The 27,113-nt window shown below is 42.5% G+C and overlaps 1 protein-coding gene across 6 annotated transcripts in view; it reads right to left on the bottom strand.

Annotated features, from left to right (window-relative positions):
• The window catches only part of dgkza (diacylglycerol kinase, zeta a), a 119,626-nt gene that overhangs the window by 28,305 nt on the left and 64,208 nt on the right, over window positions 1–27,113 (bottom strand). For 3 of the 6 annotated variants that reach the window (XM_081705886.1, XM_081705887.1, XM_027023195.3), the window contains exons 2-27: window positions 26,870–26,978; window positions 26,414–26,509; window positions 25,367–25,444; window positions 23,772–23,828; window positions 23,363–23,443; window positions 22,503–22,571; window positions 21,980–22,051; window positions 21,754–21,870; window positions 21,500–21,571; window positions 21,321–21,416; window positions 20,554–20,636; window positions 20,385–20,445; window positions 19,152–19,265; window positions 18,697–18,837; window positions 18,220–18,298; window positions 17,906–17,961; window positions 17,022–17,084; window positions 13,368–13,441; window positions 13,045–13,156; window positions 12,684–12,883; window positions 11,722–11,822; window positions 9,639–9,718; window positions 8,512–8,556; window positions 7,025–7,094; window positions 1,127–1,167; window positions 544–737 (exon numbers count right to left, since the gene is read on the bottom strand). In XM_081705886.1, coding sequence (XP_081562012.1) covers window positions 544–737; window positions 1,127–1,167; window positions 7,025–7,094; window positions 8,512–8,556; window positions 9,639–9,718; window positions 11,722–11,822; window positions 12,684–12,883; window positions 13,045–13,156; window positions 13,368–13,441; window positions 17,022–17,084; window positions 17,906–17,961; window positions 18,220–18,298; window positions 18,697–18,837; window positions 19,152–19,265; window positions 20,385–20,445; window positions 20,554–20,636; window positions 21,321–21,416; window positions 21,500–21,571; window positions 21,754–21,870; window positions 21,980–22,051; window positions 22,503–22,571; window positions 23,363–23,443; window positions 23,772–23,828; window positions 25,367–25,444; window positions 26,414–26,509; window positions 26,870–26,978 — 2,361 coding nt within the window. The remainder of the gene's footprint in view (window positions 1–543; window positions 738–1,126; window positions 1,168–7,024; window positions 7,095–8,511; window positions 8,557–9,638; window positions 9,719–11,721; window positions 11,823–12,683; window positions 12,884–13,044; window positions 13,157–13,367; window positions 13,442–17,021; window positions 17,085–17,905; window positions 17,962–18,219; window positions 18,299–18,696; window positions 18,838–19,151; window positions 19,266–20,384; window positions 20,446–20,553; window positions 20,637–21,320; window positions 21,417–21,499; window positions 21,572–21,753; window positions 21,871–21,979; window positions 22,052–22,502; window positions 22,572–23,362; window positions 23,444–23,771; window positions 23,829–25,366; window positions 25,445–26,413; window positions 26,510–26,869; window positions 26,979–27,113) is intronic. The other 3 variants (XM_081705885.1, XM_027023196.3, XM_027023197.3) reach the window with 3 other exon arrangements.

The raw sequence follows: 27,113 nt of genomic DNA, 5'->3' as shown, positions 1-27,113 counted from the left end.
TAAACAACGAGGCAACACGCACAACTGATTATGGCGCCATACTCTCAGTGAGAATGGGTTCTTTACCAGGTAAGTTACGCTGAACTATTTACAGAGATCCATAATAAATAACACGGAATAAACTAAAGCTAAAACTGATCAAATAGAGGTATTCTAAAATAGAAGTCATTTAGAGTATACATTTTGAATATGTACACAAGAGGAAGGTCTGAAAAGGCAATGCAGTATTATATACTGTACATTGCTGTATGTAATGCAGTATGATATAAAGTATGTTAGTGTGAAATACAATATATTACTGTGTGAAATGGGCATAATGTTCCATATCATACAACCTTGTGTAAATCTCTACACCAGTAATGCCATATTTATTGCTAAAATGGTGGTGATAATTACCTGACTATAAAGGTGTCCAATACTGTAAAAACCCTGTACTACATCTCATTAATCAAGACATTATTAGGGTTGTAATTAACAGCATATGTCCTATAAAGCTTCAAAACTAGATCGTTTGTGCATATGGGCGTATGAGTAATGTCTGACCTGGTGGGTGGAGAGGGGGGTGGAGTGGAGGAGCAGGATGGGAAGGCAAATTTCCGCTGGGATGCTGAGATATCTGATGAGTCTAGCAGGTCAGGCACACCTGGTGACGTGCTTACATTCTCCATGACAACCAGTTCTGGATCCAGAATAAACAACTCATCCTGAGAGATCTCATTCACATAGTGCAGGTGCTCCTAACACACAGACACAGACACAGACACAGACACAGACACACACACACACACACACACACACACACACACACACTTGCATTACTATCTTTAAGAGTAAGTTCATTTGAACTATTTCTGTAGCTAATACTACTTTCCCTACACTCAATTTTCTATAAGAAATTGGCCAAGTGAGAAGTATAAGAAATATATTTTCCAGGAAAATCAAATGTTAGACTACCATTGTGAGGATATTTTATCCCCACAAAAAATTAAACCACATGTGGCTGCAATCTAGTGCCTGTTTGAGTTTGAATACCTATCAAATGAGCATGTGGCTATTTCATGCTGGCTGGATGTGCTTAAAAACAACACTTGAATCAGCACCATTAGTCAGTGTATAGCTCCCTTACCTGAGCTCGATCAATCCTGTAAAAACGGTCTGCCGTTGTTGCTGGGGGAAAAAAAAACACCACACAAACAGGTCTGAATCAGACATCAGCACAGATTGACCCATCCAACCTAATGGAAATATTAGCTCTTACCCACTCAGCACATCCATCATACAGGCATGCATTAGCTCAGTGGTTTGCAAATTAGGGGTTCTATAACGGGGGTGTGGGGAGCCTGGCAAATTTACATTTACGATTGCAACTTACAATTATGACTGAATATAATTTGAGCAATTGAGGGATAACGGCCATGCTCAGTGGCAACTTGGCAGTGGTGGGGCTTAAACTGGCAATGTTTTGATTACTGGTCCAGGACCTTAAGCACTGAGGTACCCCTGGCAAATGAAACAAAAGACATGCAATTTGGAGCAGGTGGCTCAAACTTATTCTTATCTACAAAAGGGGGGCACTGCAGAAAAGGTTTGGAAAGCATTAGCTTTTTTTTTTTTTTTAGCTACATTAGCTTTTGGTTTTGAATGTAATAGTACTTAATATTCCACTTGTTTTATTTTTCATGAGTGACCACTGAGTAATATTGTCTAAAACGTTGTACATTAAAAGGCATTATCTTAAATTAAATTATCTTAAATTTTCATTTAATTTTTGTGGTTAAGGGAAGCGAGGGAGAGAGCTTCCTTTGTTGTGTTTTTTTGGAAGTGGAATGAAACCAAGATTCCTAATTTTCTAAGAGTAGAAAATATTCAAAGAATTTATTTTCAGAATGTTCACGTAATGTGTATTCCTATCTTTGACGTTTGGTCAGTAGAAACGTGTGGTTCCTGTGTAGTGCCCTGATGTTGACACTGATGGACCACAACTGTGTTCAGGGCACTCATGCGATAAAGGCTGATGAAAGAAGGGCGTGGTCTGGTTTTAACTCAAATGGGCTTAACAGACCGATTAATCCACTAATTAATTCATTGGGGGCGGGGGCGGGGGCGGGGGGGGGGGGGGTGAGAGACGAGACAGCGTGATCAAGCGAAAAATTAACAATCTAATAACGGGATAGGGTTATTCAAAGCGCATGCCCAACTACACTCCAGCCCCCATGGGCCACACTCACTCCAGCCCCCATGGGCCACACACGGGCACACACACACGCGCACACGCACACACACACACACACATACATACACACACACACACATACACACACACACACATACATACACACATACATACACACATACATACACACATACATACACACATACATACACACACACACACACACACACACACACACACACACACACACACACACACACACACACACACTCACTCCAACCCCCATGAGCCAAACACACAAACTCCGGCCCCCATGGGCCCAACACACACAGTCTAGCCCACATGGGCCCAACACACACAGTCTAGCCCACATGGGCCCAACACACACAGCCCAGCTCACGGGCCCAACACACACAGCCCAGCTCACATGGGCCCAACACACACAGCCCAGCTCACATGGGCCCAACACACACAGCCCAGCTCACATGGGCCCAACACACACAGCCCAGCTCACATGGGCCCAACACACACAGTCTAGCTCACATGGGTCCAACACACACAGTCTAGCCCACATGGGCCCAACACACACAGTCTAGCCCACATGGGCCCAACACACACAGTCTAGCCCACATGGGCCCAACACACACAGTCTAGCCCACATGGGCCCAACACACACAGCCAAGCTCACAGGGGTCAAACACACACAGTCCAGCCCACATGGGTCTAACACACACAGTCCAGCCCACATGGGTCCAACACACACAGTCCAGCCCACACGGGTCCAACACCCAGGCCAATCCACAGGCCAACACAACTTTGCCATATTGCTTTAGGTCTCCCTGCCCTTTTTCTCTGCTCACATGCATGAAAAGCACAGCCAATGTTTCATCTCTTAAAATGGAGCTGGGGGCTGCCCTGGTAAGAGCAAGGAAAAGGAGCAGAAAGAGGAGCAGAGAGGGGAAGAGCAGAGAAGGAAAGGAACAGAGGGGAGGAGCATAGAGGGAAAGAAAAGAGAGGAAGAGAGGAGGAGCAGACAGAGGAGAAGCAGAGAGCAAAAGCAGAGAGAGGAGGAGCAGAGAGGAGGAGGAGAAGAAATGAAGGATTGAGAATGGGAGGCATAAAGAGATATGTTGCTTGTCAGCCCTCCTACATCATTTCCCTCAACGTGCTCCTCAAAATTGCTCTCATATCCTCTTTACCACCATACAAAATAGGAAAGAAAGTTATCCAGCTCTTCACCAAATGGCTGCCAAGACTGTAAAACAGTCTAATAGACAGATGTGTCCCAATTTAGCTCCTCACCAAAAGGATAATTAAACTAGCTAAGTAGTTAAGCTAAACCAGGTTTTCTCTACAGTGGGCTTACTATATAATTCCTGCTGTAAATCCAGGTCATTTTACACCGCAGTCCGTCCTAACAAATCCTATCAAGACCTAAACTCTTAATGCCATGAATTCAAGGACAAAATACCATGTTTGGGTACCATGTTTGTTTTAAATGAGCTTTCCTCTGCCATTAACAGAAAATGCATTGTGCCAGCCTTTTATTGATCTCACTAAAGCCTTCATTGCAGTTCATCATTTGCTACTCCTAAGAGTCTTAAACATTGGCTTTGACCAATACAACACTAATTGGTTCTGGAACTATCTTTCGCATAGACAGCAATGTGTGGCATTGGGACCTCATAAATCAGACTTATTGCTACAAAAGAGAGGGAATAGCTCAGGGCCTGTTACTACAACCAGTTCTACTCAATATTTATATTAATGACATTGCTGCCTCTGTCTCTGAAGTGCATCTTTATGGTGATGATGCTGTTCTGTGTTACTCTGCTGTTTCTCTACAATCTCCACATGCTTATTTAGTCCCATACAACTCATGCTCCACAGTCATAAATTAGTTTAAATGCTGATAAAACTAAATTCATGCTGTTTTTCAGAGTTTTCAATATTATTCTTAAAACTGTAAGCATCACCTCCCAGAACGGATCCAATATTGACAATATTGACAATACTGAGTTATTGAAAATCACTGAGCTATATCTTGGAATTAGGCTGGATGAAATGTTTACCTTTAAATAGAATATCTGTAAGCTTTTAGTACTGTAGTTAAGCCACACATTAGGTTTATTGTCTCAAATGAAAACATATTTTCAAAATGACTGTCAACGCACCATTATTATCTATCCTTGATGATGTCATTTATAGATTTGTACCTGTTACTATACTTAGACCCTTAAACATTCTGCGCTGAGATTTGCTGCTGACACTACAATATTGATCTTTGCATAATTCACAAAAAAATTGAGTTCTCCTCCCAGCCCTGTAAGAGTGGATAACCCTGTAAGAGAGGAGTTCTTACTGAAAAAACAGCTTTTAAAACAGCTTTTAAAGGAAGTACACCAGCTAGAGTGTATTACAGGAAGCACTGAAGCTCTAGATGTTCATCTCACTTGGCCATTTTAAAGTTTTCATTTTAAAATAATTAATTTTACTCAGCTATACTCAATGTTGTTTTTTTGCTTTTTTATTTTTAGTTCATTTCTGATGTTTGATACTAATTCATTCTTTAGTTTTTATAGACTCTTTATTTTTTATGTTGTATAAAAGATAGTTTGCTTTAATTTTATTCAGTTTGTAATTTTCTGTAAACAACTTATTGCTTTGCTTAGCTGCATTGCTAATTAGTGTTGTCACGTCCACAGACCTGGAGCGTTCCCCATTTCCCGGGCAACCTAGTCACTTCCGGGTTTACATCAGTCTCTGTGGTTACCTGTCTCCTCCCCTTAGTCTCCAGCTGTTTTGAGTTTCTTCCTAATTGTAGTGTTATAAAAACCCTCTCTCTACGTATCTTGTTTGTTGGTCATTGTCTTTGTCTTAAAGTGTTTCTATCAATCATTGTGTTTCTGGTTCGATCTCGTTTTTTTTCCTCTGTGTTTAGGCCGTTCTCGTTTGTTCTCCGTGTTTAGTCCGATCTTGTTTGTTCTCCCTGTTTGGTTACCCTTGTTGCATGTTGCTTTCCTTGTTTAGTTCTGTATCTTCGTCTTCAGTATTGTTTGTTCATCTTACGTAGCCCGGTTCTGCGTTGTTCCCGTTTGTCTGTCTTTATGCTCACAGTTATGTCTTATTATTGTTGTTCTCCGTTAGTCTTTCTTTAATGTTTTATTCCCTTGTTGCCCATTTTTCGCTCTCACCCTGTTATCATATTATTTTTTTATTAGTCTATTTGTTCTTCATTTTATTCTGTATTGCTAGTCTGTGTTGATTATTAAACTTATTATTTGTTTATTCTTGTCAATCAGTTTGGTTCGTTATGGCGGCGTCACTTCGCACGTGTGTTCGCTCTCCACCCCCTGCTGTGTTACAGGTGTTATGTATTTTGAGGTCAAATAAAGGTCAGATTGTATATGTGGTTGTGAGGTATTTTCTATACTGCATACATTATGTATAAATATATGCATATTTGGATTTGAGTTTACTTTGTATTGTATCTTATATTTTGCATCAAATATATCCTAACCTGCAACTAAATGAGGACTCTAAAACAAAGAACTAACTGCAGATTCTCTATTAAATTTGCTTTGTCCCATCCCATTGCTATAGATGTTAGCGGGTCATAGGCTGCAGTGCAGTACAGACTGTGATAGCTTAGAAAGGTGGAAATGTCTGCAATGATCTGTAGAGCGGAGAGGGTAAAGAGCTCCAGCCAGGGCTGCTACCGATGATTCTCTTGGGTGAGGTGACGTTAGTGGTAATGGTTCAGTGCAGCAGGGATTTTTGGCTGTAGAAGCTCAGGAGCACAGGGTGGCATATGCTCTAATGACATGTGCCCTGAACAGATGGGTGGAGTTTGGCGCTAATGGCTCTGGAGAGAGGGGTGCAGTTTGGCTCTAATAGCTCTGTACAGAGGGGTGGAGTTAGGCTCTAATGGTTCTGGACAGGGGGTGGAGTTTGGCTGTAATGGTTCTGGAAAGAGGGGTGGAGTTTAGTTCTAATGGTTTTGGTTGGTGCAGTCGCAAGCAAGTTCATCTGAGGTCTGTTTCCATGGCATTAGCAAATCCTGTTTCATGCTGTAAGCTCAGTAGCTAATACTTTCTCATTGTGTGTGCATGAGTGTGTGTTTTCATAGCTTTTGCTCTATGAGAAATGAGCAGAATCAGAGCCAGTCTGGATGTGAGAGTTGGCAGGACACCGCCCTATGGGTCCATCATGTCAGACATCCAATTAATCTACACAAACAGCATCTCTCTCTCCCTGCCTCTTTCTCCTTCTCCTCTCTCTCTCTCTCCCTCTTTCTCTCACTCCCCCTCTGCCTCTATGCGCCTGTCTTTTCCTCTACCCCGACCCCTTCTCTGACAGTAATGCAGGCATGGTAATGGCCTGTTCATTAGAGCTGAAATGTCAGCACAGATACTCTCTCCATCGCCGCAACCTTTCCTAACCTTTCTTTAATCACGCTTGGGCTACTGAGCAGGCTTGCTCTTTCTCATGGCTAGGGTAAGAAGGCAAGTGAGATGGGGTTGCCGTGTTCCATGACCCCTGGAGAAGCTGTGTTGTAACATTTACATAAGTCTCTTCTGCTTTCTTTCTCCTTCTCTCATTAGCCTCATGTTGTAGCATTGATCTGAGAGCTAACTCCATTCATCTCTACCCTTCCGATTTTGATCACCTTGGTTCTTGGACAAGACATTGTGAAGGAAAGAAAATGAAATCTAGTATGGCAACATCCAACCAGTCCACACACATACCACAAAAAGCTAAGGGTGAGAAAATATCAATTTAACAGGCATTTAGTCTAGATTAACCTTGGCCTTCTGATATTAAAACACAAAAGAGAAGAGCATTACTTACAGTCCAAAAAGCACCACTTTGGCGACAGCCTCTGAGACGACAGCATTTTCGACTTGTTCTCATCACCTGCCTGCAAGGTAGAGAGAGGAGAGATTAGGATAAGGGAGGCGAGCACAGAGCATACAGGTTAGAGAACATACAGGTAAGCAGGACAAAGAAGGAGTAGTCAGGGCTTATTCCTTATGACCCTCCTAAATAAAAAATTACCTAATTAAAACCCCACTTAATTTTACATAAATCTGGGCCCTGCTGTTCACTGCTCTGGCCCCTGGATCTGCCTGACCCATTGACCTGCCTGTCTTGTTGGCCTGGCTGACTTCTGTGACTCCTTCTACAGTACCTGCCTAATATGACTACTCACACTCCTTACCTCCAACATGCTATACTGTCATCAATATTCTTGTGCAAATCAGGAGACATACAACCTGGATGTATCACAATTTACTGTAATTTGACTAGCAATTCACTGAGATGCATCTTTATTTCGGTTATAATTCCTTAGTTTCAATTCTCATAAAACCTGCTTTGATATATTGTTCTAAAATCAATATAAAACTGAATATAAAGATCCTGTTTAATGGTAACTGGCCTTTGCGATATTTGATTTTCATACACACCCTTATACCAACACAGCATTCGGTGGTTCAAACAAGAAATCATGACCATGCAACAGGAAGCACAAAGATCAACAAACAGTACAACATTTGCTTGTCAATATCAAACACACATACATGCATAAACCACGTTAACACAAATAAATAATCAAACATCTAGGGCCATAAAACAACACTAAACACATCTGAGGAGCAATTAGGAACAAGACAGGGTGTCTTCATAGAAGGGTGGCATATTATTAAATGGGCATAGTTAATCCTCCTGGTTTAGAAATATAAGCAAGACCTGCGCAATAAATGTTTGTGCGAGAACAGCACAGGGTCATCCTGAGAGAAAGGAGGCCAGGAGAAGGCCAAGAAGAGAGACAGGTACATAAACAGAGGGAGAGACAGGTACATAAACAGAGGAAGAGACAGGTACATAAACAGAGGGAGAGACTGATACATAAACAGAGGGAGAGACTGATACATAAACAGAGGGAGAGACTGGTACATAAACAAAAGCGCTTCACTTCAGTCGAAAAGGAAACTTTTTTTTTTTCCCCCCCCAAAAGACAAACATCTACTTCCCAATTCAGTTTCTTACTCAGGCAGGGGAGAAACATCATCCACAGTATCCGTCACAGTAGGGGGAGAACAGCTATTTTCTTTAGTTTTAGTTCTTTTCTTTCTATTAGTTTGATAAAACTACTGCTCATGTGTTCATGTTTGTGTGTGTGCGCTCATATGTTTATGTGAACATTTGTGTATCCGTGTGCGTTTTTGAGTGTGTCTGTATGTGTCCATGGTAAGAACAAGTGTGAGCATTATGTTTCCCAGGCTTGTTCCTGTGATTGCTCCATGTCTGGAATACCTCCCAGCTGTCTCACCCACCTGAAATGTCAGTCGCTGGAGAGACGGGTGACATGACACAAAGTCCTGTGGGAGAGCCCAGCATTTAAGAGAGTGCGAAACACACGCACCCAGACAGTCTGATGAGACATCGGAATCTCACCCTCAACAGTGGAACAGGGGTTTACAGGTCAGTTTACTTAATGCATGCACGTGCACACGCACTTGCGTGCACTCACACACACACACACTTGTATGTATACCCTTGCACATAGTAGACATGCATGACCCACGCTGTTCTCACTAAGCACTGCTGAATAGTTTTGAAGAGGGGACACTACTGTGATTTTTTTGTGTTCATAAGTGTTTGTTTGTGTGTGTGTGTGTGTGTGTGTGTGTGTGTGTGTGAAATGAATTACCAGATAAATACCCAGCTGTACTGCAGAGATCTCTAATCGTAACACATTTCATGCCCTATTTACCGCCTGGGGTGCTTCATTAACAACTGAAGGGAGGCGTGTGTGTGTGTATGAGAGTGTGTGATTGTGTGTGATTGTGTGTGAGTGAGTATGTGTGTGTGTGTGTGTGTGTGTGTGTGTGAGTGAGTGGTGTGTGAGTGAGTGGTGTGTGAACCCTCTACACCCTCTACTCTAAACCAAAACCATTTTTTACAAAAACAAAAAGTCCTATTTTTCCAGCTTAAGGCTGCCACCGGTGGCTGTGTGACACACATTCACGGATATGTGACACACACATTCACGGGTATTACATTTATGACATTTAGCAGTTGCATGTGACACACATTTGTGGATGTGCTTTAGTCTGGAGTCACCATTAATGCTTTTCTGGGCACCAGACATCACACACACACACACACCATCATAAGAGACAGACAGACATGACAGGAGAGGAGAGGAGAGGACCCCTCTTTAATCTCCTTGACCGGTACCTCCCTGCACTCCCCGTCTCCCTCCTGTGGGTGATCATCTCTCCATGTCTGCCTTCCTTTCTGTTGTTCTGCTCCATTAACCCTTTGCGTTTTTCCATTCCCTCGCCTTCTCTCCCCTCTACACCCTCTTCTCCCTTCGCATTCACACCGCCAGCTTTCGTCATATCTCTCTCCTGATCTCTCTCTCTCTCCGTCTTTCACCCCATCCCTCCCACTGTACCTCTTGCAGTCTCTCGATGTGCACTCTGCATGTTTCCAGGTCACTGTCTCCGGGGACCACGATGAGCCCCAGCGGGATTGCTGAGATGGATAGAATGAAAGAGAGGAGAAGAAAAGAGAGACAGTGAAATAGAGCAAAAGAGAGAGTGAAAGAAAAAAAAGAGTCAAAAAGAGATTCATTCTCTTTTTCTAATAAAGTAGGTTGTCATTTTGTAACACCTGACCCACATTCCTGCTAATGACCCCTGCAGTGGAGAAGCGCTGCACGCAGCCCAGAGCCAGGATCTCCGACTCAGCCGAGCAGAAAGCTCCTGGTATGCAGGCACAGTGTCCCAGAGCATCAGAATTCCGTGAAAAAGTGAAAAAGTTCATCACAAATCTGCGCAGTTCCATGCAGGAAGAGCCAGAATGAGACCAGCTCTCTCTGACCATGCCGTCCTTGCTGACAGTTCCAAGGACCATTTTTGTTGAGCAAAGGATGCAGGACCCCCCCCCCACTCCTCCTTCTTCCGTTTGCTCTGTGGCATTTGGAACAAAAACATGTCCACATGGTGCTTTTTTCATAATCTTGGGGGGTGAGGTTTCAGCTAGGAGCCTTTGAAGAAAAAAAAGCTATGTACTGACTAACAGCCAAGAAATGGCTCACAGAAGCTGTAAGCTCAAATTCTCATCACAGCCAGTAAACAATGTTCTAATCAATAGTTATTGTTTTGTATTGGTGAGTCAAAGTGATTCTTCATTTCTCTGAGGCTATTATGCTTTCATGCTCAAGTGGACCCTCCCCATTAGATCAGCTCCCGGAACAGGCCTGGTTACCTGAACATACAAGCCTTGTTATAGGGGGATACAGGTACATGCAGGCCTGGTTACCTGAACATACAAGCCTTGTTATAGGGACATACAGGTACATGCAGGTCTGGTTACAGGGACTTACAGGCATATACAAGCAAGGTGTTGAACCAGCTCTGACTTTCAACACTGACCCCATGTGACCCCATGTGAGGACTTTTTGAGGTGAGCTTGTGTGTGTGTTTATTGAGAGGGAGAAGCTGTTGAGGCAGAAGCTACACCATCATCACTATCACCATCATCTTTTTGGAAAATGTAGGAAGAGTCAATAAATTCAAATCAGGCAGGAAAAGCCATAAACCAACACGGACCTTCTGGCACACAGCCGAAATGGAGACCAGACAACATTCTTCCAGCTCTTGAACCATTTGAAAGTAGACTTCTTCCCAATAAAAGCAGCAGTAGTGAAGGCAGGATTCTGGAGGTGAAGTTTAGCTTGCATTTAGTTCTCTCCTGGTGTGATGCCGCTATCAGAGTAACAGGATCTTGCACAGTCAGATCAATTTTGCCACATCTTTAGTGAATGACCTGTGCAGCATTGCAGTAATATTTGTGAAGTGTGTGGACTCAAGGGAGAGAGTGGGAGTTTCGACAGCTGGGTGGGTGGGTGTAGGGTGGTCGTTATTGAGGAATGTTTCGTTGCTTAGCAACATCAGAACAGTCATTCTCTAATTCAATTCAGGCTTGTTCTTTTCTGCGCTCACTCTCTCTCTCTGCCACTCTCCCTCTCTCGCTCTCTCACACTCATTCTCTCAATCCCTCCCTTTCTCTCTCAGCTTTTTGCCTGTGTTGTATAAGCTCTTTAGAGGTGTGAAAAGTGTGTGATCGCAAAAAGAGGAGAGGCAGAGGTGTTTGTTGTCTGGAAACAGAGGCCAGAACTAGGCTGAGTACTATCAGCAGAGATGCAGAATTTGGCAGAGGAGCTCTTTGTGTAAGACACTGTTGAAAATGGCATTGTGTAAATGCATTTTATTGTCTACATAGGAACACAGGCTACTTGTGTTGGTGTAGTGATGGACAGAAGACATGGTGTTGGCATGTGCTGACATCTAGTGTTGTAAAAGGGAACAGGTCGTATCTCTGGGGCAGCGGCTTCATCACTGTGTCATCTCCACTCTGCTTAGCTTATGAAAGGCCTGAACCCCCTGCTGGGCTGAGTCAGGTATGTCACAGCAGCCAGGTACATACAGGCCTGGTTTGTGTGTGTCTGTCTGTGTGTGTGTGTGTACACTCACAGGCTTCTTTGAGTTTCTCTTTGTGGTAATGCAGAGTCTCATAGTCATGCATGCTGATGCGATTCACTCGGATCCGTAACCTCTCTGGGAACGGCTGCTGACTGAGAGAGTGAAGAAAGAGTCTGATTAGATACGCACGCACACACGCACGCACACACACCTTTAGGTTTGCTGACTAATACAAATACTACCCTAGAATAGACAGATAGACAGACAGACACAAACACACACACCCCTCTGATAAATACATAAAATAGGGTAACAAGCATACCCAGACACACACAAATGCACAAACTTAACATGTTGAATCGCCATCCGAAGCAATGCAAAATATTTATGAACAACCTTTCAGTACTCAGGAAAACAAAAAGGAAATGGACAGCCTAATTACTATGAATATGAGCCCATTATCATATCAACCTTTCTAAGATATTTCAGGGTGTTAGCAGTGTCAAGGTGACAGAGGCCGCTACACCCACTTAAACTGGGCCCTTCCTCCATCTCCATTATTTCCCTCTTAAATGGGGAAATCAGCCTTGTGGAGGGGCTAGCTGTTGATGCTGCACGCATCACACATGCAGTCAGGTGTGAAATTAACAAAAAGGCAGAAAAGAATGCAGTAGTAATCATCTCATTAGGTGTGGCTCGTCTGTATTTAGCAACCATTTCTTATTATGGCCAGGGCAAGTCAAATGGGTCTAAAATGGTCCCTGAACATGAGCACAGAGCAGGGCTGACAGAGCTAGGCCAGGGAGAGAGACAGAGTGAGAGAGAGAGAGACAGAGAGAGAGACAGAGAGAGAGAGAGAGACAGAGAAGCTGAAGAAAAAGGAGATTCAGATAGAAGGAGAAAGAAGAGAGAGAAGGAAATTGGAGATATAAAGAGAAATGGAGAAAACAAGAAGAGACAGCAAGACAAGAGAGAAAGGAAGTGTTTTGAGCCCTGCAGTGTGCGCGTCTCACTCATTGAGCAGCGGTATAGATGTCCGCCTCTTGGTCTTCTGCACCATGTTGGCCTGGTTTCGGAGGGAGATGTGGATGGTCGATGGGGCCAGTTTGCATGGTTCCCCATCTACTTGCATGGGGATGGACTTGTATGTTGTAAGCGTGACCTCATGACATTGATTTAACCTCTCGCCATGACCTCCAACTTGCAGTGTCGCCTGCAATGATAACAAAAACAACTATATACAAAATCACTGTATAGCCAGAACAAATCATCTTATTACAGGTTTTGTTGGTTCATCAGATCATTTATATTTGAGCAGAATGAATTTTGATTTGCTCTTTCTGATTCATGTTAAATCAACAGGCCAGAGAATACCAGTGATGTCATGGTGAAGCCGATGACCTCAATGCAGCCATCGTCATGGCGCTGAGGCTCAAAGTCGTAATGCTCGCTGGGATTCCCCCATGGCATTGTGCCAGCACAGTACCTACACACACACACACACACACACACACACACACACACACATATATTACAGAGCACATACACTATACCTACTTCAAAAATGTACAAATACACACATATTCAGAAAGGCAAAAGTTAAAGAGACAGAAACAGCAAATGATCAGGGAATGTGAGGGAGGACAGAGACAGAGAGAAAGAGAGAGAGGACCAGAGGTTTGGGAGTTCTCCGTTACCTGGGAATATTGAGGAAGACCAGACACTGCAACTTCAGTTCCTGAACCTTAGAGGTCAAATCTGCTCCATCACACTGGCACAAGTAATGCAGCAGATTAGTGTGGAGGTCATGACCTCAAGTAGAAGCCGAGCAATAACTACACATGCGACTGATCAGTATAATAATACAGCTGAACTCAAAACGATTCAAGCTCATCTTAAACTGTAAGGGTTTATGAATTGGGAAGACCTAGAATAATCTAAAATTACCTATGCATGCTCTGCGTGAACTATTTAAATTCATAGTAAAATGTATGATGCCATATTTATGAGTAAAATGATATTTTTTAAATCAGTCATGTCATAATTAATGAACCAATTTTCAATACTGCTGATTTTTAACCTCTTGTTAGTTGGCTACAAACTGCACTGGCATTTAAATTACTTTGCTGTGTGAATACGTGAATCCCGCCCCATACATGCGTTCAAACTCATCAGCAAATGAGTGAAAGAAAAATGAGCTTGAGCAAAAGCTAAAGCTAACAGAAGAAGATTACAAGAACAGTGTCCAGACATTCAGAGTTTCAAGAAACACTGTTGGCATTATCATTAGCTAATTAGCTAATCACTCAGCATGAAAGACAGAGGGATTTCCACCAGAGGAATCAGATATTACAACAGCAGAGAGGAGAAAACCAGCCATATTACTGTCAAAGCCCTGGCTTGTGACCTGATGAGGGTAGTAACAGAAGTATGACACTATGAACAGAAGTGACTCTACAATAGGAAGTACATCAAGCCAGATGCGTAGCCACACTCCAATCTTGACACAGAAGCACTGTGTTAAAAACTCTGTCCATCTATCTGAAAGTGTAACACAATGTGGACAGGCCTATGGAGCTGTGGGAGCTCGTCAGAGTTTTATGGAGTGGTGACACTAAACTGGAACTATCTATCTCGATGTGTCTGCTGCTTTGCTAGTGCAGGAACTGGCAGTCTTAATCTTGCATCTAGCATTATGGATTATCTGAAACAACAGACAGACACTGAAACAGCAATCTTCTACAGAAGAAGATTGTGATGATTCAGTGTATAAACTAAACCTTGGTGATCACTGCAACTTTCCATCTTGACAATAATCCCAAGTGTTCATCCAAACATTTGTCCAGGTGGACCAAAGCTTTACATAGGGATTGGTCCTGGAATGTACATGAGGAACCACCACCGTCCCCAGATTTCATTCCCATCATAATGCTTTGGTGGGATTTAAAGAACAGTCTAGCAGCATGAAAGCCAAGAAATGTTCTTTTACACATGAAGAAATGGGAGATTCCTGAAATATTTACTGGAGGCTAGAAAGTGTAAAGTATCCTTATTAAATTAAATACTCACTTTGATAGTGTATTAAATTTGCACATGGAGAGAATGAGAATGATTTTTCAGTTGAGCTCAACTTTACCTTCTCAAAATTGCTTGAACATACACTGTCACTAACTGGTTACTACCCCCCCCCCCTAGTTTTTGTTGCTTGTTGGTTGTTTTTGATTTGCTTTTGAGGGAGCTTTTGGAGTTTTTTGATTGTTGTTTTGCTTTGTGTGAGTAGGGTTGGCATCTCTTAAATGGCATTTGAGCAGCTGAGCTGATGGCACGCAGTGAAAGTGGCTGCAGGTGTAAACGTTTCAGTAGAGGAGGGCAGTCTGGCTGTGGGGGATAATGTGGGGGAGGACAGTATCTTATTTGCATCCAGAATTAATAGTTCGATTGTTTTGTTTCTGGATAGCATTGATAAAGTCTCTGATGTCTTAGGCCGTGGTGTTATTACTAATGAGAGCTTCTTTAGTGCTCTCTCTCCCTACCCTGCTAAGCGAGTCACATTGTCTAACATCACTGTTTATAAAAAAATGATGTTCTAGACCACGAATTGTCTCGATTTGGCCAACTAATGTTTCTGATTAAAGAAATTTCCCTCAGATGTAAGTCACCACTATTAAAACATGCTGTGTCTTTTAGCAGGCATGTTTTTATGATTCTGAAAGATAACACGACTGATCTTAATGTTGCATTTAAATTCAAAATCGATCATTTTAAGTATATGGTCTTTGCTACAATGGAAATGATGAAGTGCTTTGGGTGTGCAGGTGAGGGCCATCTTGTACAGTCCTTTACGAAAAAGGTGGCTAAATCACCGTGTACCGAGAGCTTGAGTAAATCAATTTTGGATGTTGGGAGATGAGCAGGACAGGAGAACCGTGCAAGGGCCAGATGATAGTTCGAGAATTGTGGTGGATAAATGTTGGAGGTAAGGAGGGCGATGGGCAAGACTTCGGTCAGTCTAGGGATGGTGGAACAGAACAGAGGTGGTAATAGGCACAGAATCGATAATAGTCAGTCTAGAGATGTCAGTTGTGCAGCAGTGGGAGTAGGCAAATTGGGGTCTGAGTGGATGATATAATGGCTGATTAGCTTTGATGATAAAGTTCCAGTTACTAAGAGGAAGAAGGTCTGTTTCAGGCAGCATAAAACACAGAGTGAACGGAGAGTTATGGGAATGGGCGAGCAGTTTGACGATGTTTCGACTGACAAGCTACATTGGCTCCCTCAGAGTGTATTGCTTCTATCTAAAGATGGTGGACAGGGCCTTGTACACCTTGCCAGCAGGGTTGCAACTTTTTGTATTCAGTTTTTGCAGAGACTTTTCACTGGGCCAGCATACCTGGTGTGGAGACCTTTGGCCTATGCTGTAGGCTTTGGGGCTGGGACACGGACCTGTCTTTCTAAAGAAATGGCTCTGGGGGGTTCAATCCAGCCTGGAGAGTGCTCTATAAACCACCTTTGCTGAGGCCTTATAGTGATTTACAGTGGAGAATTTTACATGGTATAGCAGCGGTCAATGCTTTTGTTTCAGTTTTACATCCAGCTGCGAGTCCTGAGTGTCTGTACTGTGGCATAAGGGAAAAGATTTTTCACCGTTTTATGGAACGTCCCAGGCTGACCTCTTTGTTTAGCCTCTTAGTAATTATTTTTTGGCGTTGTTTTCACATCAGACTTCTTTATTTGTGGGTATAATTACACACAGAAGAAGAAAGCACAATGTCAACTTTTGAATTTCATTTTAGGGCAAACTAAGATGGCAGTGTGGAACAGTAGGAAGTGTTTGATTGACGTCCAGACTGACAGCAGTATTGTAAATGTGTTTAAAAGACTGGTGAAGAGTTGTATTGTGTTAGAATTTAAGTTTTATTCTGCTATGAATGATCTGACTACTTATAAATTTTTGGAGTTACAATGATGTTTTGTGCTCTGCGAAAGATGAGGGCGTGTTTTTTGGTTCATTGCGTACTCTAAATTGTCCTGTATGAAGATGATATGTATAGATAGAAATGTGTGCATGTATGTCCAGTGATGGCTGGAGCTCTGACCTGGTCTTAACCTCCTCCCTTTCCACTGCACTCAGTGCAGTCCCCCAGGGGGCTGTGTTTTCTGATTGAGATTATGCTGTGCACAAATTGGCTGCTGCTTCTCACTGGCATGAGTGATTGTAAAAGCTGATATCTCTCTGTAAATCGTCTTTGAGAACAAGATAGGCCCCATATAAATGTAACTAACAATAATCTATCTCTTTCAGACACACAACTATTATATGAAAGAATAAGTGTAAATTATAGTTCACCTACCACCACTTTGATGTGCTTTGCCAGATCTTTAGAGCTCCCCATGAGGAAATCTGAGAACGCTGTCTGCAATAAGCAAAGCAGCAAGTTACACTAAATGATACTCCTCACAGCTATTTTCAGTCACACAGTATTATTTAATATACTTACACAGTATTATTTAGTATACTTACAGTATTATTTAGTATACTTACACACAGAATTAATCATTTTGCTTGATGGGTCTCTTTAATGCATTCCAGAATATGCGCAGCGTGTGTGTGTGTGTGTGTGTGTGTGTGGGTGTGTGTGGTCAACACGTGAAAGGGCGACAATTTTTTGTCTAGGACACATTCTGATAATAAATTTCTGGTATGTAGCCAATGATGTGCCAATGACGTGATGTCTCTTAAGCTCAATACTTTCCCAGCCTCCATCGTAAGACATAATTTAATGTCTGACTTCACTGTTCATAGTAATTAACCACCATCCATTTTACAGCATCAACATTTTACTGAATGATGCATCTTTGTATCTTTCATTTTTTAAATTAAATTTGAGTTTTTAATTTTTTTAGTTCACCTAATAGGGCTCAGTCTTCATAATTATTTTTTGTTTTCATTTTGTATGCCGAGTCTGTCTCCACGCCATTATTTGTTGATTATGAGTAATTGGTGTTTAATTCAAAATATGTTGCTATGGGCAAAATGCATTAGCCATTTTCTACTCTAAGGGATTGGGTGAAATTAATAACGAGCATTGTTACAAACTGTTTCAAAATGATACAAAATAATAAGGATTGTTGTTCTACAAAGAGCCCTCATTTGTTTGTGTGGGCATGTGTGTGTGTTTGTATGCAAGTGCATATGTGGGTGATGCAGGGGTATCTCTCTGTCCCTCCCACTTACCCCTGCATAGAACATCTTGTTCCTAAAGCGACTGTTGAATTTCTCTGGGTTCGCCTCTGGGGAATGAGAGAAAGGCCAGTATTTTAATTACTGCCAATCAACCTGAACCCTCCCTCCCTCCCTCTCCCTCTCTCTCTCTCTCTCTCTCTCTCCCTCCCTCCCTCTCTCTCTCACACACACACACACACACACACACACACACACACACACACACACACAGACACACACACACATACTATGACAGTATGTACTCTGAAATTGGCAAAAGAATGTTAACATAACACATTAAGGCCAAGCAGAACTGATACACAGACCTCGTGATTCGTGGAATTCCAGGGTTACGTGTGCATCAAAGCCAAGGCTAAAGTAGTTATTAAACACATCCAAGGGCAGCTGTGGAGAAGAGGACACACTGCATATCCATGACTGCATACAACTCCACCCACATGCACATCAACATGCAGTTGATTATAACCATACACACCACCAACATTCGCATTCACACATACCAAACCTCTCTGCATACATCACTGCTTGTGTTTTCCTGAGTGTGGTTTTCGAGTGTGTGGAGTCTGTAAATGTCCTTAGTAAGGAGTTGGTAGAGTCTGTATATGTCCTGAGTGAGGAGTGGGTGGAGTCTGTATATGTCCTGAGTGAGGAGTGGGTGGAGTCTGTATATGTCCTGAGTGAGGAGTGGGTGGAGTCTGTATATGTCCTGAATGATGAGTGGGTGTAGAGTCTGGAGAGAGTCTGTGTAGTCGTGTGGAGACGGGGGAGGTGGGGGCTCCTACCTTGTCCGTCACCTGCTCGTCTTTTTCTTCCAGCCCCGCCTCCGGGTTGGACTCCACATGCAGGTTCCAGCGGTCAAGCTGCACAATGTTGCCATCCTCCACGTGGGAAAGAATCTTACAGATAGGCTCATCTGTGTAACCCTGCACGTACACACGCCCACACAAACAAAGACACACACACACACACAGCTGTTAGTAGTTTTTTTTTTTTTTTTCCAATATTTGACATATACTCTTGCTTACATGTCTTTCATAAAATATGATACTTCCAATGTATAAATCTAGCTTTAACAGCAAACACCCCATATAAGCACAAAACCATGACAAAGCCCACCCCCCCCAAAAAAAAACAACAACAACAACAACAACAAAACAAACCTCCCCCATCTTTATTACAACTCTGATTGGAGAGAAACAGTAGGTCTGTGGTGTCCATTCAGTATGAACTCACTCACCCCACCCCAGTTCAGAGTCCTGGCAAGGTCATTTCCTGTCCCTAGAGGAAGTACAGCTACAGCAGGCTGTGGATTCAGCTGCAGCTGATCTAGAGTGGACAAAATCCAGCCCACCTGAAAGAGGAGAACAGCCCTTCAGACTGTGTGTGTATGCGTGTGAGTGTGTGCGTATGCGTGTACGTGTGAGCCGGTGAGTATGTGCGTGTATAGGCTTGTGTACACTTTGTTGTACTTTTTTGTGGGGAGTTTTGCAAGAGGAACACGGATTAACATATATGTATAATTTTCCTTTGGAAACTATTGGTAACTGGTTTTATTAAATGTGTTCACATGTATTTACATTCTCTTTAGAAGAGCTTCAATTACCTGACCTGGAAGACCCTGTCCTGACCCTAGCACTCTGACCTTAGGAGCCTGACACTAGCAGTTGTGTATGTAGCCATGTATGTACAAGATACAAAAGTGGAGACATTTGGGGACATTGCTCTGTGTAGGCAAGTCTTTTATGCAAAAAATCTCCAAAAGAAAAACTTATGAATAATTAATGAAAAACAGGGCAGTTCGGTGGTTAAGGTACTTTACTTGTAATTGGAAGGTTGCTGGTTCAAGCCCCACCACCCCCAAGGTGCCACTGTTGGGCCCCTGAGCAAGGCCCTTAACCTTCAATTGCTCAAGTTGTACTCAATCATAATTGTAAGTCGCTTTGGATAAAAGCATCAGCTAAATGCCTTAAATGTAAATTTAAAAAAAAACAAAAAAACAGCTCTTTGAGGGTTCTAGGAGGCCTCCTTTCCCATATTTCTGTGTTGTGGTGAGCTCTGTGAGTCAGCAGGGGCACAAACCCACAGGGGGCATAAATGTCACTGTAGGAAATATCCGGGGAGCCCTGCTCTCATCTAAACTTGACAGCTCTTAATTACTTAGAGATGACACGTCACACAGCCAAACCAGTGCGTACGTGGGCACACACACAACACACACGCAGAATTTTGACTGGTAAACCTTCTAAGAGTGTGACTTAACATAAGGTTTGTCACATTAAATGTGTGTGGAGCTGTTCTGGGCAGTTCCAAACATTACTTGGAAAAGCCTTCAGGGCTTAATAAGTCACACATGGAAAAGCACACACACACACACACACACACACACACACACACACACACACACACACACACACACACACACACACACACACACACACACACACACACACACACACACACACACACACACCGTGCCATCACCACCACAGGCCAGAATCCGCAGGTTGTGAACTTTCCGGTACATCTCCAGCCTAAAACACACACACATACACAGACACACAAAGTTCCATGTTTAAGTAAAAAAAAGGTGTGTGTTAAGTGCGTGTTAAGTGCGTGTTAAGCGTGTGTTAACAGCTTACCCTTCTTTTGGTCCGCCTTGGCTCAGGTCAAATACTTGCCGAGGATTCAGATACCACATAAATGACTGGATGATTTTGGTTCCCTAGAGATGAGGAAAAACTGCTCTCATGCTACACTCACATTTACAAAGAAACGGACTATGAGGGTCACACGAACCAGCAACAGTCATTTAGCCTTATATAATGGACCTTATGTGATCTTTTATTCATGCTGTAAGCATTTCCTGTAGGGCTTAGGAGATTGATTCTTAAGGGGACCTGGCTGAGAGGCATTTTGGTGCCACTGTAGACAGGGACAAGGCACTGCACTAGACCCTGCTATGCTGTGCTGCAATACTTTATATTGTTCACCATGAAAACATGCTAGCAATCCAGCACACTTTGGAATGTACATGTAGAGAGCAGAAACTCAAAATGGGTGACTATATACAGTCAAGGGCAAAGAGAGTGTAGTGTGTAGAATGTTCCTATTCCAGGGAAACACCACATTTACATGTAATGGTAGCCATAATGCAACCACCATATTTGATCTATGTAAAATTGTGAGTGACATACAAATTGTGTTGTTTTTTTTTTACTAATACTGCTTAATCTTCAAGACTGTATATATTCAACAGTATTCAGTGATCAGTGACCTTAACAATATGAAATATGGTTTGAGGGGGTGTGTATAACTCATGCCTACCGATATTTGAATCTGTGGTTTATGACTGCAGTGCAATCATGTCTGTAGTTTTGATTGAGTGAGTTATGTCTGTAAGGCTGACCTGGTTCCCTCCACTCTTTGGGTTTACAAACACCAGTAGTGGTTTCATCAGCTGAGACGGGATTGGCCTCACGATGAATGGCTTCCATCGAGCCTCCTATCAGGAGAGTTTGGAGGAGGGGCTTAATCTACGTTGTTTTTAAGCCAAAAAAATGTGCTGAAGGGAAAATTGTGACCCACCTCTGCTCCTTTTTTGCTCAGTTTGCGTTTGAATGAAGTCCGTTTCTTCTTTTTGCTTGACTTTAGTGAGGACTACAGGAACAAACACAAACACTTCAAAAGAGGCATGCTTCTACCCTCTGCTGGACATATCTAGCCTTACAAGGATTGTTCTTTTTTGTGTGCACATGGTTGTCTGAGGACTATAAAATGTTAACCTTGTAAGTAGTACTTCCATAACCCTCACCCAGCTGTGTGTCTGTGTACATGTGTACCTGTGGTCTGCGGACACGTATAATCCACGTTGGCGGTACTATAAGTGCCGCGTGCGCTCCTAAAGAACAGGGCTCTTCTATCTGCTGTAGCATGAAACATGTCACCTTGTTGTGATACTGCAAAGAGAGGAGCACATTATAGACTCGACACACAAAATACATTTCTCTTGTATTATAACACACAAAGTACATGCATATAATGAAGCACTCAAACACACATACTTACTGCTTGCTTGCACCAAGAACAACTAATGGCCACAATTTCTTTACTGTGAAAGGCAAACTTCTGCTGAAATCCCTGTGAACACAGAGCACACTGCAGTTACCCAAATGCTATAAACACAGCAAACACTGCAGTTACCCAAATGCTATAAACACAGCAAACACTGCAGTTACCCAGATTCTATAAACACAGAAAATATTAAAAGAAAGTAAAAGAAAGCCGACTAAAAGAAAGTAATAATTAAGAACATCTGGATCAGTAAGCACATTCATCCTCACCTATGTAATTTCACATCTGGACTACTGAGACATACTCCAAAGAGCAAGACACACAGACACACACACAGAGGCACCCAGAGACACATAACCAGAGACACATCAAGAGACACAGACAGACAGACACACACAGGCACCCAGAGACACATAACCAGAGACACACCAAGAGACACACACACACAGGCACCCAGAGACACATAACCAGAGACACATCAAGAGACACACAGACACAGACACACACACACACACACCTTCCCGCACTGCTTGCATTTTCCCTCTTGCCGCCGTCGATGGACCCAGTGGTGTCGCACTATGGTGGGCTGCCATGGAAACAGAAGAGGCCGAATACAATCCCATTAATCTGACCATGTGACCACAGACAGGCTGGACTGAAAGGAAGACTTAAATACGCCCTGATTAAAAGCCTCAATAATCCTGCAGGAAACTGAAAGCTCCTTCCATCTTCCCTGCAATTAATCGGTTACAAGAACGCGTGGCCATTTGTATGATGCCTTTTAAGAAGTCGAGTGATAGATTGTACTCATCAATGTCTAGAACTAGAACCACATGACTCAGCATTTCAGAACAAGAATGTTCAGCTAGGAGTGGGTCTTGTAGCACAACTCTGTTCTTTCAGAGCACTAAAAACCATAACTGAGCCCAAATAATTTGATATGAAACACTGAACAAGCGTGTGACCTCACTATACAGAGATGAATAAACAGAACGGGAACATAGGATAATCATGAGGCCAAAAGACAGAACCAACTGGTGAAAAAAGGATGGAGAGATTTATGGTTAATGACACTGGTGAGTAACCAGTAATAAACCATTGGGAGTATGTTTGAGAATCCAGAACAGTGACAGCACACATGAGCTGAGCTAGCTCAGTGCATCACTATAATCTAATAGATGTAACACTATAATCTAATGGATGTGTCAATGTTTTGTGAACCTAATAATATCTGTATGTGCAGATGTAAGAGTAGACATAGCATTATCCATCTTATTTATTAATGGGTAATGGAAAAGGCCATTAAAAACAGCAAAAGAAGAGTCTGAAGGTGTGTGTGTGTGCGCATGTGTGTGTGCATGCACATGTGTGTAATACCTGTGTAGGAACTATATGTGAAGAGCACCTGATTTGCTTCAGGTCCCTACAACCTTTCAGGGCTCTGCATCGCCATGTGTGCTAGCCCATGCAAGGTATGATGGGAAACAGGAGGAGCGGGGCACACAGTGCAGATGGATGGAGGAAAGAGGAGAGGAAAGGCACGGGATGGAAGAGAATATAAAAGAGGGGAAGAAGAAGATAAGGAAGTAGACGGACACAAAGCATTTCAGAAGCCGAGGGTTCCAGCTGAACAGCTGCACCGGTGCAGACGTTAAACGCTGCCAGCTGTACCCTGGGCTGCTGAACTGTGTAACTGGAGAGAAGAAATATCATGCAGGTGAAGTGACTAAACAAAATTAAAAATAAAGAAGCCAAAGACAGGCCGTGATCAAACTCAGAAACTCACCTCCCGTATGTTCCGCGACCCTGATTCCCTAAATGTCGGTTTACACCTGAAATTGATCTAAAACATGCATGATACATTAGTGTTCATTTTAACTTTTCATTTGGTATGAGGAGATCCAAAATCCCCCAGAAGGAAATCTGACAACTAAGGAAACAACGATTTGGATAAAACAGAAATTTTAGCCAGAGAATGTGTTAACTGTGTTAATAGTAGAAATATTCTAAAGATTTTCAAGTGAGAAGCCATTTAATACTTAAGAAACAGTCCCAAAAAAACCCAAAAAAACAAACCACACACATATGAAAAATACTTTCATTCTTTAATATTCTCAATTAAAAGAAGAATCAGAAATGCTAAATCAGGAGTTGTTTCCACCACATTCAGTGCCCTTCTCAGAATGTTAGTAAGAGTGGTTAGTTGAACCCCAACACCCTAATCAAACCATTTTACCCTGAAATATCCACACCTCTAACAGTAACAGCATTATTTATCATGCACCGATAGCAGGTCCACCAGTATGTACTTAAACCACTCAGGTAGCACAACCTAACCCTGATTGTCATGAGCAATTTCCCATTCGAAAGTGCAGTGTAGAGGCAGAGGGTTTGTATTCAGTGAGGCTTGAAGTGAGACAATTCTGAGACATATATGAGCTTCAACCTTTATCCCCACTATGTCTCATACTGCATTGTTTATTGACTATAAACAGATTAGTTGCTAATACTAATGAATATATAATTAGATATAGCTACCTTAACCTCAGCTAATAATAATAAATATATTAGCTACAGCTACCTTAAATTCAGCTAATACTAATGAATGCATATATTAGCTATAGCTACCTTAACACACTCAAATATTTACATACATTTGCTGGAAACTAGCTGTGTATTTTTTCCATTTGACTCCATGACTTATGTTTTACTGTCCAATGAATGCTCCTTGGAAGGATTAATCTGTTTAAGAAAAAAAAACTAATATTTAAAAAAAATACAAAAAGCTTACTGGTGAGCCTCTCTTCCCTTGTAAATTGAGAAAGAGGATTTTGGCTGCATTTTCCAAGCTGATCTAATAGGGTATGTGTTTCTTTAGGTCTGCGGTGGGTTAAACGTGACAATGTGTCAGGGCCTGAGGTCTTCTGGCTCCTGCAAGAGTGTTTCTGGGCCTTTCCATCACCTCCATGTTACCTCGGCTGCTTCCTGACACCCCACCCACCAACCTCCCGCTGCTATAGCAACGCTAGCTTTCTGCATTCACTGGGTCTCTGCTCAGGGCCATGAGGCCAGACAGTCTCACTGTGTTCTGGGATTGGACAGTGTGAACGAGCGATCTTTTAACCACAGCAGAGGCTGAGAGAGGCAGTGAGACACCAGTCCCAAGGAGTGTATGCGAGACCAGAAAGAGTGAAAAGGGCGGAGGGAAGTAGAGAGGGGCTGTGATGGTCTCACTCTGAAAGACGGATCTCTGTGTGGCAGTTCATCAAGCCACTCCGCCTGGAGCTGAGCCTTCCTGTGAGATAACTGAGGGTAGGGACATGATTGGTCGATGAGGCAGTGATGGTCCACATGCCCATTGCCAGGAGATTAAGAACTCACCTTCTCCAACTGCTGAATACAGATGGTGTGAACTACAATCTTGCAAGCAGCACATTTCTTTCGAGCCACAGATTTTTGCTATGTGGAGAAACAGGGAGAGATGTATACAGACAGACACAGAGAAGGATAAACAGATAAATAGATTAGTAGAGATGGATAAATAAATGATTCATAGGTACAAATCTTTTACAAATATTAACATTTTTACAAAAGTGATACAAGATGGTGTGTGGAAAATACACATTTTTTAGTCAACTCCACATTGTTTACTCAGCTCAATTGTTATGTAATTTTACATAAAAACTATTTATTCCACATATTCAGATGTGCCTGAAACTGGGTTGTACCGTTCAATTCAACTGTAGATGGATTTGGTAAACAAATCTGCATTGTGCAACCAAATAACTATTCATTCCAAACAAATAATTAAGAATTTCCAAATCTGACAAACATTGGGCCATATCAACTATTTGATGCACTTTTAAAGTGAACCTCCAGAGGGCAGCAGAAACGTTTATGCAGAATATCATACAGTTGGACAGAACCAGACAGTGCCTGAGGGTCCAGCAGAAGGAAAACACTTCTACAGTTTCCGTGGAGATCAGAAAGGACTGAGTGATAGGAGTGTTGTACTGCTCTCTCCACCTCATCCCTGGTCTTATTTTCCCCCTCTTCATAAAACACTGCTCTGCTCCTTATTCTGTCACCCCTCTCATGACCATCAACCCTGTCTCTCTCTGACATCTTCATCTCTCTTCCTTCCCTTTGTATGTAGTCATCTCCTATTGTCTCCCTGTCCAGTGTCTCTCCACATTTTTCACTGCTCATCTCCCTGCCCTGTGTTTCTCCACATCTGTCTTTGCTTTTCTCCCTGTTTAGTGTCTCTCCGCATCTGTCTCTCCAGCGCAGGCTCTGACTTCCACTTTCAAGTTCCCCTCTGCTTTTTTTTTTTTAGTGTTTGTGACAGCTTTTCTGTGTTTGTGACAGCTTTAGCTGTAGAGTGAAGGTGCCATTAGCTGAAAGAAACACACACAAACACAAACACACCAGTGTCTTTGCATAGCAGTGCTGTTCTCCAACGTAACAGAAGTCCCCAGAGACGTTGGTCTCAAACCAGATGTGCTCACCATAGAGCGCTGACTCCTGCACACATGCACACAGACAGAACATTCTATGTTAAACTAAAATAACTTCTAACTGTATAGAATTTCAGGAAAGCATTTCCAAAAAGTCCATTATGGTAATGTGCTTAGGAATTCTTATCATCAAACAGTGCATTGTGTGTGTGTGTGTGTGTGGGCAAGATGAGGATAGTAACTCTTGTTTTTTGTGTCTGTTTTTGAGAGGAGGGACATATTTTGTGTGTGTCTGTGCGTTAGGGAGGGGGGATATTATTGTACGTGTTTGGGAGGGTGGATATTTGTGTGTGGTTGTGTGTGTATGTTTGGGACAGGGTTATTTTTGTGTCTCTGGGTGTGTTTTGTGTGTGGTAGATTAACTCACACTCCAGTCCACAGTACTCCGGATATCTCTGTCCAAGTCACATTTGGACAGCACTGAACTGCTTGGCTGAGATGACAGGTGCTGTAGTCCGGACTTAGCTATGGCCTTCCTATATATACACACACACACACACACACACACACACACACACACACACATTTAATGGCCAATAAAGGAACAAAACAATCAATCAAACTGAGGGATGATGCAGTCATCACTGACGCACATCTATACACCACACATA

Source organism: Electrophorus electricus, chromosome 23 (assembly GCF_041902795.1).
Source record: "Electrophorus electricus isolate QZ-2024a chromosome 23, ASM4190279v1, whole genome shotgun sequence".
NCBI lineage: Eukaryota > Metazoa > Chordata > Actinopteri > Gymnotiformes > Gymnotidae > Electrophorus > Electrophorus electricus.
The sequence above is the reverse complement of the archived record's forward strand: the minus strand, read 5'-3'. Positions and strand labels throughout refer to the sequence as shown.